Source organism: Sinocyclocheilus grahami, unplaced genomic scaffold (assembly GCF_001515645.1).
Source record: "Sinocyclocheilus grahami isolate Dianchi unplaced genomic scaffold, SAMN03320097.WGS_v1.1 scaffold300.1, whole genome shotgun sequence".
Classification (NCBI taxonomy): domain Eukaryota; kingdom Metazoa; phylum Chordata; class Actinopteri; order Cypriniformes; family Cyprinidae; genus Sinocyclocheilus; species Sinocyclocheilus grahami.
Window position 1 is genome coordinate 1,412,616 of NW_015505479.1, and position 16,829 is coordinate 1,429,444.

Consider the following 16,829-nt stretch of genomic DNA (forward strand, 5'->3'; position numbering starts at 1 on the left):
GCTTTATAAGTATTAATAAACAACTAATATGCTAGTAATATGCATGCTAATGAGCAACTAGCTAATAGTGAATATTTTCCCCTAATCTAAAGTGTTATCAAATAAACCTACACATTTTGGTGTGGCACTGTATTTTATATATCATCATTTTCTATTCTTAACCTTTAATTAGTTTTAAATCCATTTTGAAATCATTAAAAAAATTTAATTCCTTGCTTTTGTTGTTGTGATTATTTTTTATGATTATGTTAATTCCTTTTATATAAAGCACGTTGAATTATGATTGTGTATGAAATGTGCTATACAAATAAACTTGCCTTGCCTTTTGTGGTGACTTCCTTTGTCAACTTCCTTGACCAGCTTTACCAGCTAAGCTTTGTTCATAAAAAGCATGCTTATTGTTTGCTGATTCACCATTTTTGTAGATGCGCAGCAGAAACTTCTGCTTCTCAACTGCTCTAATTCATCAGACTAAATGTTCCAGCCAAACTGTACTCTATAAGACTGTTTCTTTATAGACTCACCAAAGGATTGTATGCAGAAGTCCATCAGCTCGTCCACTGTTCCTGAATCCATAGGCAACGGATCCATCATAGCTCTCTTTTTCTTCCTCTATCTTCACTTTCTAACAGCCTTCTGTCTTTCTCTTCTCCTCCAGTGATCTTCCTCTTCTCTTTTGTCTGTCAATAGAGATTGTTACTGTAAGGAGAAGAACACGCTAAACATTCTTGTGAAAATGAAGTGCGCTTAATTGTATTGAATGTGCACTTGTAGTGTACTTCAAAACTTAAAAAAGTTTATTTTTAAAAAATGTATGCCGTTAATATAATATTAATGAAATAAAAGGCCACTTAAGTGTACTTAAATAGAGCACTTGTACTTGCATGACTGTTTCTTAACACACTTTAGTAGACTTTTAAAAAGTGCATTTTATAGTGTGCTTCATATTTAAATTTCATATATTTAAAAAAAACGGTACTTCCAGATAATATTAATATTAAATATTAAAATAATACTAAATAAATAAAAAGGTCACTTAAGTGCACTTAAGAAACATATAAATTAAAAAGTACTCTCTTTTTAAACTTATGTAGATTTTTAAAAAGTGCACTTTTGTGTAAAATGACACAAACTGATCATTACAAGTGTGTAATTACAATTAAGCCCTATATTTAAACACAACATACAAGTTTCAAAAGAAATTACATTAAAGTACATTTTAGTTTACCACGATTGCTTTTCAGTACAGTATAGGGATGCACCGATATGAAAATTTTGGCCGATACCGATAACCGATTATTCTTTATTTTTGAAAGCCGATAACCGATATGTTGGCCGATAAATCTATATCCAAATTGTTATATACTTTTTGAGAGCCTGATTACAAAAAAGGTCTCATCATTAAAAGCCACATCCCAAACACTTCAACATAAGCAGCCTAGTTTGAACGGTGTACGTTTTAAAAATATTTTTACTCTCCCATTACCAAATTTAGTCATAAAAAAGTCTTACAAATAAATAAAATAATGCATAAATAATGCAAACAAGTCACTGGACATCATTACACATGTAAAGAATCAAAATGAATGCGCCACAGATCAATAAAACAGAATAGCCTCTGCACGGACAATAATTAAATGATTTTAATTACTAAACCATATTGTTGATGAAAATAATAAGAGAAAAATACAAGTGGTTGTTGTTATTAATAATATATCAATGATTTTGAAAAAGTAACAAATTAATACCACTGTTTTAAATAGCAGCCATTGAGCTGCAGCTCAAGCTGAAGCTGAAGAGCTGAATGAACACGGTAAACTGAAGCGTTTTGCTGGCAGCTTATTTAACTCAAGGAAATGCATCCTGAGATTAATATTAATACAACATAAACATAATATTACAACTTATATATGAAATGACAAATGACGCAGTTATTGCATGCTATAGTCAGAATGTGTGATCCTGTTGTGGATGCGCTCTTCCCATAACAACGCGCTGAAACACGGCAACTAAACCCAAAGAATTCACAACGTTTTATTATAATAATGTTCTCATTAGAATGTTATATACACAACATTCCCAATCATAGTTATTAATGTTGTGCACTGCTGTTTGAGCTGCGTGCGCTGAGCTAAAGACGATCACCGGTAAACTGAAGCGCTCTTTTAACTTAACCAAACGCATTCTATATGAGATAAATCAGATATACATCAAATAAACACAATATTACAACGTACAATTGCACAAAAGGCTGCAAACGAACAGCGCGCATCTGAAGTGTCTCTGAAGGAAATAATGCATTATTTATCGGCTTTAAGATATCGGCCAAATTTTCTTATCAGGCCGATACCGATAACAGAAAAAATGAGCAGATATGGGCCGATACCGATCTGGTGGCCGATATATCGTGCATCCCTAAAAAATGTACATCTTGAATATCAGAATGGCACTCTTGTAGGAAACAAAAATCTGCATTAAAGCGCTTCAAGTACAAAAAAATGGCTTTCCTCTTAACAATGTTACGTAATTAAGAGAAACAATAGATAAAGACATAAAACAAAAACCTATAGAAAACACAGAGCTTAACCCAGAAAATTCCTATAAAAAAAATGATAGCAAATCTTAAACGATTGCAACAAGTGTGTGGATGAGAGGATGTGAACTGCAATCCCTTTTGAATGCAAAGAAAAATACAATTGTATTATTGCCTTTTATAAATTTACAAATCAAAACATTTGGACTGGAGTTTCAGTCACATTCAAGTCTTTAAGCAGAATAAGGAGAAGAGTACCTCCCTTTTGAATGCAAAGAAGAAGAAAAAATTGTATTATTGCCTTCTTTATAAATTTATAAATCAAAACATTTTAACTGGAGTCTCATTCAAGTCTTTAAATAAAGTAAGAAGGAGAGTACCTTTGCACTGAAAGAGGCTGTAAACATTTATTTTCTTCCAGTTCCAGTCACCTTAATTATGGTAGGGCATCCCTCGTAGTTTAAGTGGGTGGAGAAATCTCAACGCCGTCTACAAAGGCACGGCCACCGACGAAGAAACTTTCTTATTTTCCTTTCCTGACTTTCAGCTGAAAATGAGTACATTTTCAGCAAATTTTCATTTTTGATGAACAATTCCTTTGACATTGTTTTTTGGTTCCATGGGTTTGCTATGTTATTTTTTATGTTATGTGACAAGGTCTGTGGTTAGAATTGGAAACTTTAGCGTGCTGAATTTTTCAGTCATACCTCAAACATTAATTTTAAAAAGACATGAATTTTACTTAATAGACATATCAAACCGCCATTATAGTCCTGATATAGCAACTGTTTTAAAACAAAAAACACATCAGCTTCAATGTTCATATTTGAAGTATGGCTGTATAGTTTATTTTGCAGAACAAAACATGAAAATCTCTTCAAGTAATATTAACCAGAGAATTTAAAGGGACAGTTCACCCAAAAATGAACATGTTGTCATTTACTCACCCCCATGTTGTTCCAAATCTGTATGAATTAATTTTCCATAATATGGCAATGGAGATCAGCAACTGTTTGGTTACCAACACTTTTCAAATTATCTTTACGTTTGACAGAAGAAAGAAACTCGTACAGGTTTGGAATAAATGATGACAGAATTTTCATTTTGTGGTGAATGATCCCTTTAATAAATCACCAACTGCCACTCTAAAAAAATATTTGCAATTTCCTGAGGGTGAATTAGCCGTCCAGATTGGCCTACAAATGAATGTTATGACTGAACCGCTCTGTTCTGATTGGTGCTTAAATTGCAGCTTTAATTAATAAGGTAATTTGCTCTCTTCCCATAACAATGCGCTGAAACACTGCAACTAAACCCAAAGAATTCACAACGTTTTATTATAATAATGTTCTCATTAGAATGTTATATACACAACATTCCCAATCATAGTTATTAATGTTGTGCACTGCTGTTTTAGCTGCGTGTGCTGAGCTAAAGATGATCACCGGTAAACTGAAGCGCTCTTTTAACTTAACCAAACGCATTCTATATGAGATAAATCAGATATACATCAAATAAACACAATATTACAACGTACAATTGCACAAAAGGCTGCAAACGAACAGCGCGCATCTGAAGTGTCTCTGAAGGAAATAATGCATTATTTATCGGCTTTAAGATATCGGCCAAATTTTCTTATCAGGCCGATACCGATAACAGAAAAAATGAGCCGATATGGGCCGATACCGATATGGTGGCCGATATATCGTGCATCCCTAGTACAGTACATTCAGCAGTACTTTAACCATATTTCAAAGACAACAGAATTATGAAATTACATATAAAGATGTACTTAAGTCCTACTGAAGTGGATTAAAAAGCACTCTAAAGTTCAGCTAATTGAATCAATTTAATTGCCATTAACATGCAATTAAGTGTCCAAAAACATAACATTCAGTTTGAATTAAGTATATTCTTTTCAAGTATAATGAGTAGGCTACTGTTTTAAAAAGTATGCTAAAGTGTACTTATAATTCTCTAACTCGCAAGAGCTTATTTCACAATTTAACGTTTTATGCCTCAGAAAGCCATTTTTGGTGTTAGAGCAACTCTAACAGCAGGTTTTATAGAATATCTGGTGCAACTTAATTGGTATAAAATATTTTATTCATATTTTCCTCAGTATGAAATAAAAAGAGCTGCAGAACAGTGTGTTATTTGTAAAAGGATCTGCTGTTTGGTCTTTGACCAAACCACCCGCTGAAGACGGCATCATGACTCTACATTCTGAGACCGTAATGACTGAATGACAGACGTAGCAAATGTCCCAACTGATAAACTCATTTAACGTAACACACATGCACAGAAATATCATGAGAGACTGCCAAGCAACTGACCTCTTCACAAACAGAAAACCTCAAGTTATCACATCCTAAAACAGAATGATCACACAAGCACCAAACCACAGTCTATCTTTCACACAACACACACACTTATCACTCACTGTGCTTTCCTGTATTGACAGAACACACACACACACACACACACACACACATGCTCATGCAGTCTTAGCAAGGTGGCCAACAGGAAACCATGGCAACACACTCTGATCCCATTGTGATCAACCTCTCCATATGGAAACACTAATTATATTCCACTACAAAGAATTCCACATGAACGAAATGCACAGAACAATACAGTTTATAGAGAGAAACATAAAATGTGACACCCAACCAGCCATCTCGCTGTCCTCTGACTAGCTAATAATTTAGGCTCAGTTCTATATTTGGCAGAAACCACCAAAAATATAAAGAAAATCCTGCAGACAGTGGTGGGTCCTTAAATAAGGCATCTTGGGAAATGATGCATGGCCACACACACACACACACACACACAAGCCTCCATTAAGCTACATGAAGCATGTTTTATATATAGGATCTCATTGTATGGGGGAATGTGTGTGTGTGTGTGTGTGTGTGTGTGTGTGTGTGTGTGTGTGTGTGTGTGTGTGTAGCTGCAGAGAGGTGGGCGGACACTTTCAATTACAGCCCTCATAGAGAGAGAGAAGAGAATAATAGATTTAATAGAAGAGCCGCAGTGAGACTCTCTCAGACTCAAACTAACAGCAGTTCTGACACAAGGCCTGAATCGCGAGCCACAGTCAGCCTGCTGTCTACAAATCCTGAGAAACCCTGCAAAAATCTCCCTTTGACTTCTGTTCTGTGTGAGCTAGGGATGCAAATTTGGGCAAATTCTTCACAGGCTATTGTTAATTGACTAATCGTTAACCAGCAGGCCTTAAATCAATCACGTGACCCAACAGACAAGACACAGGCTAATTTTAGTTTTTTTGTTTTTTAATGGCAAAGGTCAACATGAGACTGCCAAATTACTGTAACCTTGATCTGACACAAGTCACAAACATTATGGATTTTGCCAATTATGTAGTTTTCACATCCTAAAACAGAAACCGTTACACAAGCACCAAACCACAGTCTGTCCTTCATCTTTCAAATGTAACTCACCCTTGAGCTGAAAAAATCGGCTTTAGTTATAGATGCATATATAAACATTATGGATTTTGTCAGTTATGTAAGAGAGTTAATATAAGAGTATTTTCTAATGTGACAACTGTAGCCTGTATTTCTGTGTCTGTAATTCAGCAACAAGGATGTTTTACTTGCTTTGTTTGATACCGAATTAACGGTCACACTTTATTTTAAGGTCTAATTCTTGCTATTAATAAACCATTAACTATGACTTTTGCCTCAATAAATTGCAAATTTGCTGCTTATTAATAGTTAAGTAAGATAGTTGTTAAGTTTAGGTATTGGGTATGATTAGGCTTGTAGAATATGGTCATGCAGAATAAGTGCTTTATAAGTATGAATAAACAGCCAGTATGTTAGTAATAACATGCTTATAAGCAACTAGATAATAGAGAGAATTGTTCCCTGAAGTGTTACCGAATTAACTTATTTTTAAGCTACACTACATTGAAAGAAGATCATACTGTTGTGTTGTGGTGATTAAAGTACGTTCTCATTAAATGTTGCAATAATCTTGAGGTTTGAACAAGTCGTATCATGAGAAAACTTAATTTTACGAGGTGGTGACTTCGTAGGATATGTACAAAAAAGGTATGAGTTAGAAAAAAACATAAGAGTGAAGATCCATCCCTAAACATAACCATCAATGGGACGTAAGCAGATTTTCCGTAAAATAGTTACATGAGAATGTTGTGTCAAGTTACCAAAGCAAATAACGAAAAACACTTGACTTCATAAACTAGTTAATTTAGCTCTCATTGGTTGTTTATTGTAAACCATTGAGATTGCATTGGTTACTGATTGAGAATGATGCACCATATTCTGTTCTAGCCATTTTAAATTTAGGCTATAACATTAAAACAAAAATGTGTTCTTGTCCAGAATAAGCTACAAAGTGGACCATGGTGTAGATTAAAATTATTGCTCTGCCAGGTTAGTTTGAGATGAGTCTACACGCATACAGAGAAGTAAATACTGTTATGTGGTGCAACAAAAAAGTCACGTGGTGCAACCGACATGTAGAAAAATATAGCAGCTTTTATGTGGCCAAACAGAGAAATGGCCGCACTCGAACCTCAGGAAATACAAAATGAAAATGATATACATCCATCTGATATACAAACGCTTACCCACAAAACGTAATGAGTGAGTGAGCCCAAGTAGGGTTTTAACCTGTACTTTTTACAATTATAAAATGTTATGTGGAATGACTACCCAAAAACGTAACTAATTCCAAAAATAACACATATAATACAAATTATATCTGTAAAAATACTTTGCACCTAGAATGATATATAACATTTTTAATTATAATAATAATTATTATTATTATTAGCATGTTGCTTTTTACAGCACATGAGATTTTTAGAGTCATTACATTTGTACTTTTTCTGAAAATGGTATAAAAGTTCATCAAAAGCGTATAAAACCATCATGAATAAAAAGATTACATTTCTAAGATTTTGGCATATTTGATTTAAAACCACATTTAAAGGAGTTTTCATTTTCTTCACAATATTATTTGTCAAAAAATACAAATGAACATTTTCATGAGCGACAATAAACGATTTATTTATTACAAACAATAAATACATAAACAAATAGATTGATAAATGAATTAATTCATTCATTACAAAGTTAAATATCCTCACTTAGACGTGATGAGGGGTGCTTTTTATTTTATTTACAAACAAAGAGTATCACGATGAACAGACTTTATTGAACCACAAGGAAGGAAAACACACATAGCACGGGGAATTGGCGTTTAACACCGAAAACTGGACACAGGAAAACACTGGCTTAAATAACTGGAACCAAATGAGGGAATTAACGAGAAACACCTGAAATCGATGAACACAATCAAACACGGGAGAAACTGGGTCATGGGGAGCACATGGGGAGCAAAACACAAGGCAGGAACACAGGGGCAGTGCAAAGGCGTGACAATCGCTCACATGCTAATTAATTAAATGTCATTTTTCCTATATAGTATTTTTCATAAAGGCACGCAAACTGTCACAATACAGCTCTGGATTGTGGTGATCAATAGCGGAATAGCTGAACATAACCTGGAATCTCTAACACCTTTTTTGAAAGAAACGCATCAGTTTAGAAAGTTCTGAATAAAACAGCTTCTGAGCTTTTCTGAGTTTGTCTCTGATACAATTTAAACACTCAACATGAGCCCTGCGTGTGTATATGTGTGTGTGTGTGTGTGTGCAATTGTCGTCCGTAAGCAGCTGTTTTCTGAAGCTTCTGTTGCTTGGTGACAGAACCCCAGAACTATTGATCCGATCCTCACAGGGGTTTAATCGAAGTGTGTGTGTGTGTGTGTGTGTTTGTCCAGTGTTTTATGGCAGAGGTGTTTTGAATATTTCAGTCTCTCCTGCAGAGTGCGTGTCCTGACAGCTCAGGGCTTAAATGATATTTCTAACCCAAGTCTGCCTTCATTCTAGAGAGAAAGTAACTTCAGCTATGAAATACATATCATCAGTGTTTATTTCATCCTCTATCTCTCTCTTATGACTCTGTAAAGTACAGATCTAATCAGACGCACAGCACTCATTAGAGGAGGAAATAACATTCATTCACACAGAAGCTTTTATTTCAGACACACTTGAGCGTGTAATATTATCGGTCACTGAACTATTAATCTCACTCTCATTATTGTGTGTTTGAGCACGGTCTTACTGCAGTGGATAAAGACACAGGGAGAATGAGAAGTGAGAGACACAATATGCTATTTAGAGGAATGGCATCTGTGTTAGACAACAAATTCTTGACTCCAAAACAGTATTTTTGCTGATGTTCTCAGCATCAGCAACTGCATACAATTATGTAACTTGCAAAGCAATATCTACAATTCTTTCCAGAGCAAGACATACAAGGGTAATAATTGTATTACATCAGCGATGTCTTTGCTCACAGCTGATTGGTCCAGTTTCTGTTTGTCATCTCTTACTCAGAATAAAACCAGCAGGTTAGCTGTGTTGCATTAGTAAGTAATGCAATTATACTGAACTATCCATCTGCATTAAATAATAATAATAAAAGCACAAAAACACAAAGTACTGTTGTTCATCAACCTAACTGTAGTGGTCTGCAATACTTTGATCCAACCTACTGATAAAAAAAAAAAAAAACAGGTTCTAAAAAACAGACCCTACTTGGGCTCACTCATTCTGCGGTTAAGCAATGTATATCATTTTGTATTTCCTGAGGTTCAGATATGGCTATTTCTATGCTTGGCCTCATGATAGCTGCTATATTTTCCTGCATGTTGGTTGCACCACATGACTTTTTCGTTTCACCACAAAACATATCTTCCTCTACTCACGTGTGTACATTTATCTCAAACTAATCCAGCATAGCTATAATTTTAATATGCACCATTGCCAACTTTGTAGCTTATTTTGGGCAACAAACCATTTTTCTGAAATGGTAATAAAAGAATATGATGCATCACTCTCAATTACCAATCAATGCAAATATTAATGCTATAGGTTTAAAAACGATTATTTTACAATAAACAAGTAATGAGAGCTAAACTGATGGGCTTATCATGTCAAAAATAATAAATACAGTAGACATGTGCGCACCATACAGTTCAATACTAGTGCATTTCCAACCGGTCAGCCTTTCAATATTTGATTTCATGCTTCATTACAGTTACACGCTTCCTTTCCATATTATTACTGTTTCAAACTCTTGAACAAAAGTAGCTGTGTAGTAGTAAAAATGATCTTGCTTTTTGTTTGCGGCTGTTCTGAAGCACAGCGGAGGCCATTATTTTGCAGAAAACTACTTTTTTTTTGTAACGTGGCAGGCTTGTTTGTTCATGTGGATGTGCAGGTGTTTTGATTCTCTCTCACTCTCTGTAGTCTTTTTACAGGCACAACCTGCCAGTTTATATTAGATTTAGCGTGTGCATGTTTGTGTGAGTGTGTTTGAGAAAAAATATTATTATTATATAATATTAATTTGAATATAATAATAATAATGCGTAGCCTTTACTAATGGGAACAGCTGATTTTATTCATTGAGAGCTTATTATTCATAATTGCACTGGAGTCTTGCATTAGCTGTAGAGTTGGTCCGAGCGTGTGTTAGTTTAGACAGAGACAGCTGGTATGCGGGTGGATTGTTGCAGCACAGGAGATGTAGAGAACTTGGTAAAAAGTGGTTTACTTTGCCAAAAGTGTTCTTGACCCTTACGAGAATTATCTAGCGATGTAAGAACACAGGCTTTACGTGGGAAGATAATCACCAAAGCCGCTTCGCAGAGAGAATTACATCAATTGCTCATTGCAATAAAAAACTCTTGACATTGAAATAAAAACATAAAGCCTTTGATGTAGTGGAGATAGAGATGGTGAATAAAGGAAATAATTGTGAACAAGTGTCTATTATAAGTATCTTCAGGAGAGCTTTTACTTCACTGTACAAAATTATTTTTTAAAGTTGTAAATAGAACAAAGATTATTAGAGTATGTTTTACAAGAAAATACTATTTCTACTATCCCATCAATACTATTATTTGTGCAATTTACTAGCAATTTCTTGTGTGTATTTTGTGTTGCATTGTTTCTTTTTGCTGTTTTGCCAATGAAGTTGTAAAAAAAAAAAAATTTGCATCAGGATTTAAGAATTGTGCTCACAATTTGAATCGCACAAAATATATTCAAAACCACCAATAGTATATGTATGTGTGCATATGTGTGTGCATGTTTGTATGCTGTTCTTTTTTAATTATATGAGGCCATTCTTGCAGTTTGCCAACTGCATTGCAAATTTTGGTTTCAACTATTGATAACTCTGCCCTTTCTAATAAGTACAAAAATATGCAGTAAGTGTTTGAGGAACCAAATTAGCCAGAGCTTAATTATTATGATTAGAATTTCTAGCATATGCCACGTTCTGTTTAATATGTGACTTTGTTTTGCATTTGTTGTTTCGGCCTTTGCTCATCCCTGAAGTTGTGCTTTCACTTGTGGATCTGAAAATAAAATGTTAAGCTGATTTTTATTGTCCATTTCCAGTGTATGTTGCAGCTTCACTTTATGGGTTTGTAACATTCTGAAATACACTTTGGCCACAAGTGGTCATGTGACAATGTTTAAGGCCCTCTATGAAACTTGGTGCCCTGTGTGTGTGTGTGTGTGTGTGTGTGTGTGTGTGTGTGAGTGTGTGTGTGTGTGTGTTTGAAAGGGGAGAGAAGGAAAGAAAGAGGGAATGTTCTCCGTTGGTTGTTCTATCTCAGTGCAGATGCTTCCTGTTGTGCTGAAAATGGAGCAGTTTGACAGCTTAACAAATGGCGGAAGTTACTGTTTATGTGAGTATCTCACAAAGAATAAATGAGAAAAAGAGATACATTTCATGTGCTAATAGTGTTTATTCGCACTTCTGATATTTTGTCATTTGTCACTGCACACAGCTGTGCTACAAAAGCTCACTCAAGTGCAGTTTTTAGCAAAGTCATGCCAACAAACCACACTAAAACTGAAACCGAGAGAGTCAGATCTTCTGCTCGAGCTTGCCGCTGCACTGAGGTTACTGCAAAATCGTGGTGAACTGAACGAGCAGACAGGAAGACTTGTTTTTCTCTCTGTCCAGCTTCTGTCTTTCAGCAGCAACACAATGCAGCTTTATTAAACCAGAAATGCAAATGACCAGGACACGCTCTCATCCAAAACTCACAAAGAGAAACGCTCTTTGTGTGCGTGTAACTGCTCATATGCACATCTCTCACTCTTATCCTAGCAGAAATTAAGTGAAGACATCCCTAAAAAGTTCACACAGTACACTTTCTTAAATTAAGACTTCCTGTTTACCCGAACTGACAGTAGAAAGGGTCATGCTGCGTTTCCTGTGTTTTTACAACATTTATGTCAGAGTCAGACAGTACTCTGTACAGCCTTATATCGTTGAGATTAGAGAAATATTTGCATGTCCGTGTGTCTGCGAGTGATATGCATGAAGCTTTCTGTAACAGCATGCAGACTGGTACTGCATCAGTTATTTGCCAATACTGTGGTACGTCTGTGTGTGTGTTGCATGCATGCAAACGTCCGTGTGCATGTGTGTGAGAGTTTGCATAACTGCGTCTCCGTGTAGACCTCATTTCCTGAGCATAGTCTGACAAAAGGTGATCCCCATAACAGACGCTTCAGAACAGAACACGAAATTCAGATTACATATTTTCACTTCATGCAGCAGTCATGTTTTCCTCGTGAGGTTACCAAGCTGTTGTCGCCTTTGAAACTATTTGATGCAAACATGAATTAAAGAATTACAGAATAACTTTCTAGCAGTATAAATATTTAGAGGTGGGCGATGTGACCAAACTCTTATACACTGTTTTTCTGAATGCAAAAGTAAGCTATTTCGTGTGAATGTGCGAGAAATCTGATTCATTATATGCACTACAGGTGCCCTTGTGAACAAGAAGTGCGCTTAATTGTACTGAATGTGCACTTGTAATGTACTTCATCTTAAAAGTTTTTTTTTTTAAACTATACTTGCAGATAATATAATATTAATGAAAAAGGTCACTTAAATGTACTTAAAGAAAGACACTTTCATGTTTCTTAACACACTTAAGTACACTTTTAGATTTTATCAATTTTAATAACGCTGTGCTTTAAATAACTACACTTATTTTGATGTGTTGATTAACATACTAAAGCAAGTTATGTAAGCAATAAAGTACTCGAGTCGTGCTGTACAGTGAATTACTTTGTGCCTATAACAACGCCCTTCAGCTGTGACTTATGCACAATACAGCATACCCTGAGTACCCTTTTCATTTTTTTAATGGTTACCACACAATACAAATATTAAAACCAAACATGTTACATTTTTGAAAATAATTCCTAAAACGTTGTCCTTCCACTATATAAAAAAAAAATAGTTCCTGACAGTAAATGTTGGTTACCACACAATACAAATATTAAAACCAAACATGTTACATTTTTGAAAATCATTCCTAAAACGTTGTCCTTCCACTATATATAAAAAAAAATAGTTCCTGACAGTAAATGGCAAGAGAATCATCTTGGAGCTCAAATAAAAACAGACAACAGGAACCGTTCTTAATGACTTTGTCATTTCATTTTTTTTAACACCATATATGATATTTTCTCACACACATACATTAGAAGACTTTCTTTGACTGAGGAAGGGCGTGGCCTCAAAATTAAAGGTGAATGATGCAACATAAAGCCAGCAGGGTTCACTCATAATTCATTACATAAATAATGAACAGCTGATTTTGCTGAAAGACATAATACATGGAGTAGTTTTGACACTATATTGATTGCTTATGTTGGTAAGGGTGTTGCGCAGTGATACGCAGAACTGTTGGGTGAAGCGGTCATAGCCGTGCTTTACCGTGAATAAAACACAGCTGCTGACCAATCAGAACCAAGGCCTAACCATAATCAATATTACATCTACAGTAAATTGTATTTTACATGTACTAAACTGCAACTTCATTTTTACAAATGTGTAATTACAAAAGTTTCAATAATAGAAATGACATTAAAGTATATTTCAGTTCATTATAAATGCTTGTCAGTGCATTCGGCAGAACTTTAACAATATTTCAAAGACGCTTGCAGTAATTATGAAATTACATATAAAAATAAGTAGTCATATGTAAGTCAAAAAATCACTCTAACGTTCAACTAATTGCATTTACTACACAATTAAACTATAATACATTTTCATTTAATTGCAATTAACATGCCGAACATTACATTTGCACTTAAGTATATATTATTTTAAAGTACAATATTTCTATAAACAGAAGTTTCTTTTAAAAAGTGTGTTAAATGAAACATCTTTTTCGCTAAAAAAAGTGCAGTAAACGGTAAAACTATTTGCATTGCAAACCAGTGTGTGTATATGTGTGTGTTGTGGAAATAGTCCACTCTTAATGAAGGGAATGTGACAGACCCCTGACAGAAGAGGACGAGGTTTCAGCAAAAACAGTCTGCCGGTGAAACGTCGTCCAGTGAGACACTGCCGTAATTGTGCTAGAATCTCAGCTTGAACCAATAAAAAAAGAGTGACCCTGACAGACTGGAAATTCGCAGACATCTTTCTCCTGTGAAACATAACACGATTGCATCAGTCTTCCTGATGAGTCACGTCTTGAAAACCTCCTCTCTGCATATCTTTCTTCTAAAAAAAAGCTCTGCGGCATTCCTTTTTTGAATCGTGAGCTTAATCCAGCTTTCACCTCCAATATGCGGCTGTCTTCTGTGTCTGACTCTTACTGTAGTCCGACAGAGACAAATATGTGCGTGTTTCTCAATAGCAGGTTCATTTATACTGCATATTCCATGCCCAACAAAATCCTTTTGTTACAAAACCATTCCTTTTAAGTCTTTATTAGTGAACTTTTCAACATTTTCTCTCACTGTCTCTGCATCTCTTTGCTCTTTGATCGATTTGCTTCTCCGTGTCTAGGCTGTGGGATTGATTTCCCCGGGTCAGTATTTTATTTCTGTGTGGCTGAATAATCCTTGTTTATTGCTCTGTTTAGAGCTAATAACTCACCAGTCTGCCAGTGAGGCTGCTTTAGTTTAGTCCAGCTCAGGTTTATTGGAAAAACGTGCCTGTGCCGGCATTTCTGCAAAATGATTGCTTCCTAATTGCATGTTTCAGAACACGTTCAAAGTGAAATATCTATTGGGTGGCACCAAAAGCGCATTCAGTTTTATCCAAAACAGATGAACGTGAATATAGCAACGTTGGTTGTTGTACATATTGTGGCAGTTCAGAAATGAAATATCCAGTGAATGCCGCTAAAAGGTTAATGCTCTATCATTTTTTTTGGCTAAATGGTTCCATAAACATCTGAAGAACCTTTCTGTTTCACAAAAGGTTCTTTGTGGCGAAAGAAAGTTCTTCAGATTATAAAAAACGGTAAGAAAGAGATGGTGCTTTAAAGAACCTTTGATTGAATGGTTCTTTGTGGAACCAAAAATGGTTCTTCTATGGCATCGCTACAAAGAACCTTTTAAGCACCTTTATTTTTAAAAGTGATCCTACACTAAACCTGCCATAAACCTGACAATAGTGTTAACAAGAGCAAGCCTGGGATAAAAAAAAAACACATTTGCTCAAGCAAACATGCCATTACAGCTTGCTTCTACAAGTCACTGAAATGTTTTAGTATGACTCATGTTTTGCGGGAACATGTGCAACACTGTACCGGGTGCACTACCAAGCAAGTTTACTACACCAGAAAAGCCAGACATATGGAGCTGGTTATGTGACACAAACATCACAATGCATTAGTTTACAAATCAAGCGCAATGGTAACAGTGTTTTGAGGTCATAAACAGAGTGCGAAATATGGGGCTGGGGTTTTACTTGTAAATAAATATGACGATACATTTCTATAGCTCTGACTGATTTTAAATTGTAATTCTGTCTGCCTCTGAAATGGGTCGATATCACCTGACTAGCTGAAGTAAATACCTTGCTCATTCAAAGACGAGCATTTACAGCATGCATGATAAAGTTTGACCTCTTTCACTTAAAGCTGTTGAACTGAATGTACGAAGCAAACTGCCCACAATGCTAAAATAAAAGTGTGTGGCTTATCTATCAATCAGATGTGCATGAATGGCAACAGCACGCTCCCGGCCAGTTTTCTTTCAGAATCATCATTGATCTATATCAACCCCCTGATGCACACTGTGTAATCCACACTAACATAGGCTATACATAACATAGACTTGACATGAAAAACATTTGTATGGTCAATGCTTAAATTGCTGGTTCACAAAGTTTTTATCATCATTTATTCACCTTTCCGAACCTGTGTGGATTTCTTTCTTCTGCAGAAAGAAAAATATGTTTTGGACCCCACTGACTTTCATTGTATGAAAGAAGATGTGCTATAGAAGAAACAAAGCATGCTTGTTTGAAATAGTAACGAAGGTGTGTAAATGATGACTGGGTTTTTGGGAGGGTGAACATTCATTTAAGATCTTAGAGAAGCTTTCAAAACCGATTTGTCAGCATCGCACCACGTTGGGTGTAAAGAAGAGGCGAGCTTACGGAAAACACACAAACGCACACTAACAGAAGTGTCAGTGTGTAACTAAAGTAACCTCATAGCGTGAGAGGAGCCTCTCTCTCTCTTTCTCTCGGAGACAAACGCGCCTCTGTGCGCCTCTGCGCTTATACATCTGGTTTTGCATAATGCGTAATAACAGAAATGAGTTCAGACCCCAAAACAGCCAATCAGACTGACAGTGCACGCTCACCTTGATGATTCAGATCTGGATCAGCAGCACATCTGTCCACATCGCTCGCGCCTTTCAAAGTTTGGAGATCTGAGCGCAGCGCTCAGTAAAAGATCATGTATGTGAAGGTTTTCTCTGTGTGATGAACACAAACTGCGTCCTGTGCGTCCTGTGCGCCCTGCTCTTCATCACTCTGTGCCACAAGTGTGTTCCTCTTCGATCCCCCAGGGCTGGAGATTTGAAAGGCGTGTGAAGGAAGCAATCTCTCTCCTGAATCTGGAGCTGAAGGCGTGTGAAGGCGGTCCATTAGTGGCACTAGAGGGCGAGATCGACATGCTCCGACCCGCCAGCACTCTTCGATTTTGGACGCGCTGTCTCACCTGTTGACTGTTTCTGATGAAATCTCGCCCTCTCCTGTCGGAGGTCTGTCACACACCGATTAAGAATGACTGAGGGCTGATGGAGTAGCCTAAATTCGTGTTCTCTCTACATGACACAGCTGTGGTTGCCTGAAATTAACCTTACACATATTTCAAGATGCAATGA

General features: G+C 36.0%; 1 protein-coding gene across 1 annotated transcript in view; it reads right to left on the reverse strand.

Moving 5' to 3' along the window:
- Positions 1-16,575, reverse strand: part of LOC107601176 (RAS guanyl-releasing protein 2) — a 31,362-nt gene extending 14,787 nt beyond the window's left edge. Inside the window, exons 1-2 of the mRNA XM_016293244.1 lie at positions 16,305-16,575; positions 525-680 (exon numbers count right to left, since the gene is read on the reverse strand). Of these exons, the coding sequence (XP_016148730.1) occupies positions 525-594 (70 nt within the window). The 5' untranslated portion in view covers positions 595-680; positions 16,305-16,575. The remainder of the gene's footprint in view (positions 1-524; positions 681-16,304) is intronic.
- Between the last annotated feature and the right edge of the window lie 254 nt (positions 16,576-16,829).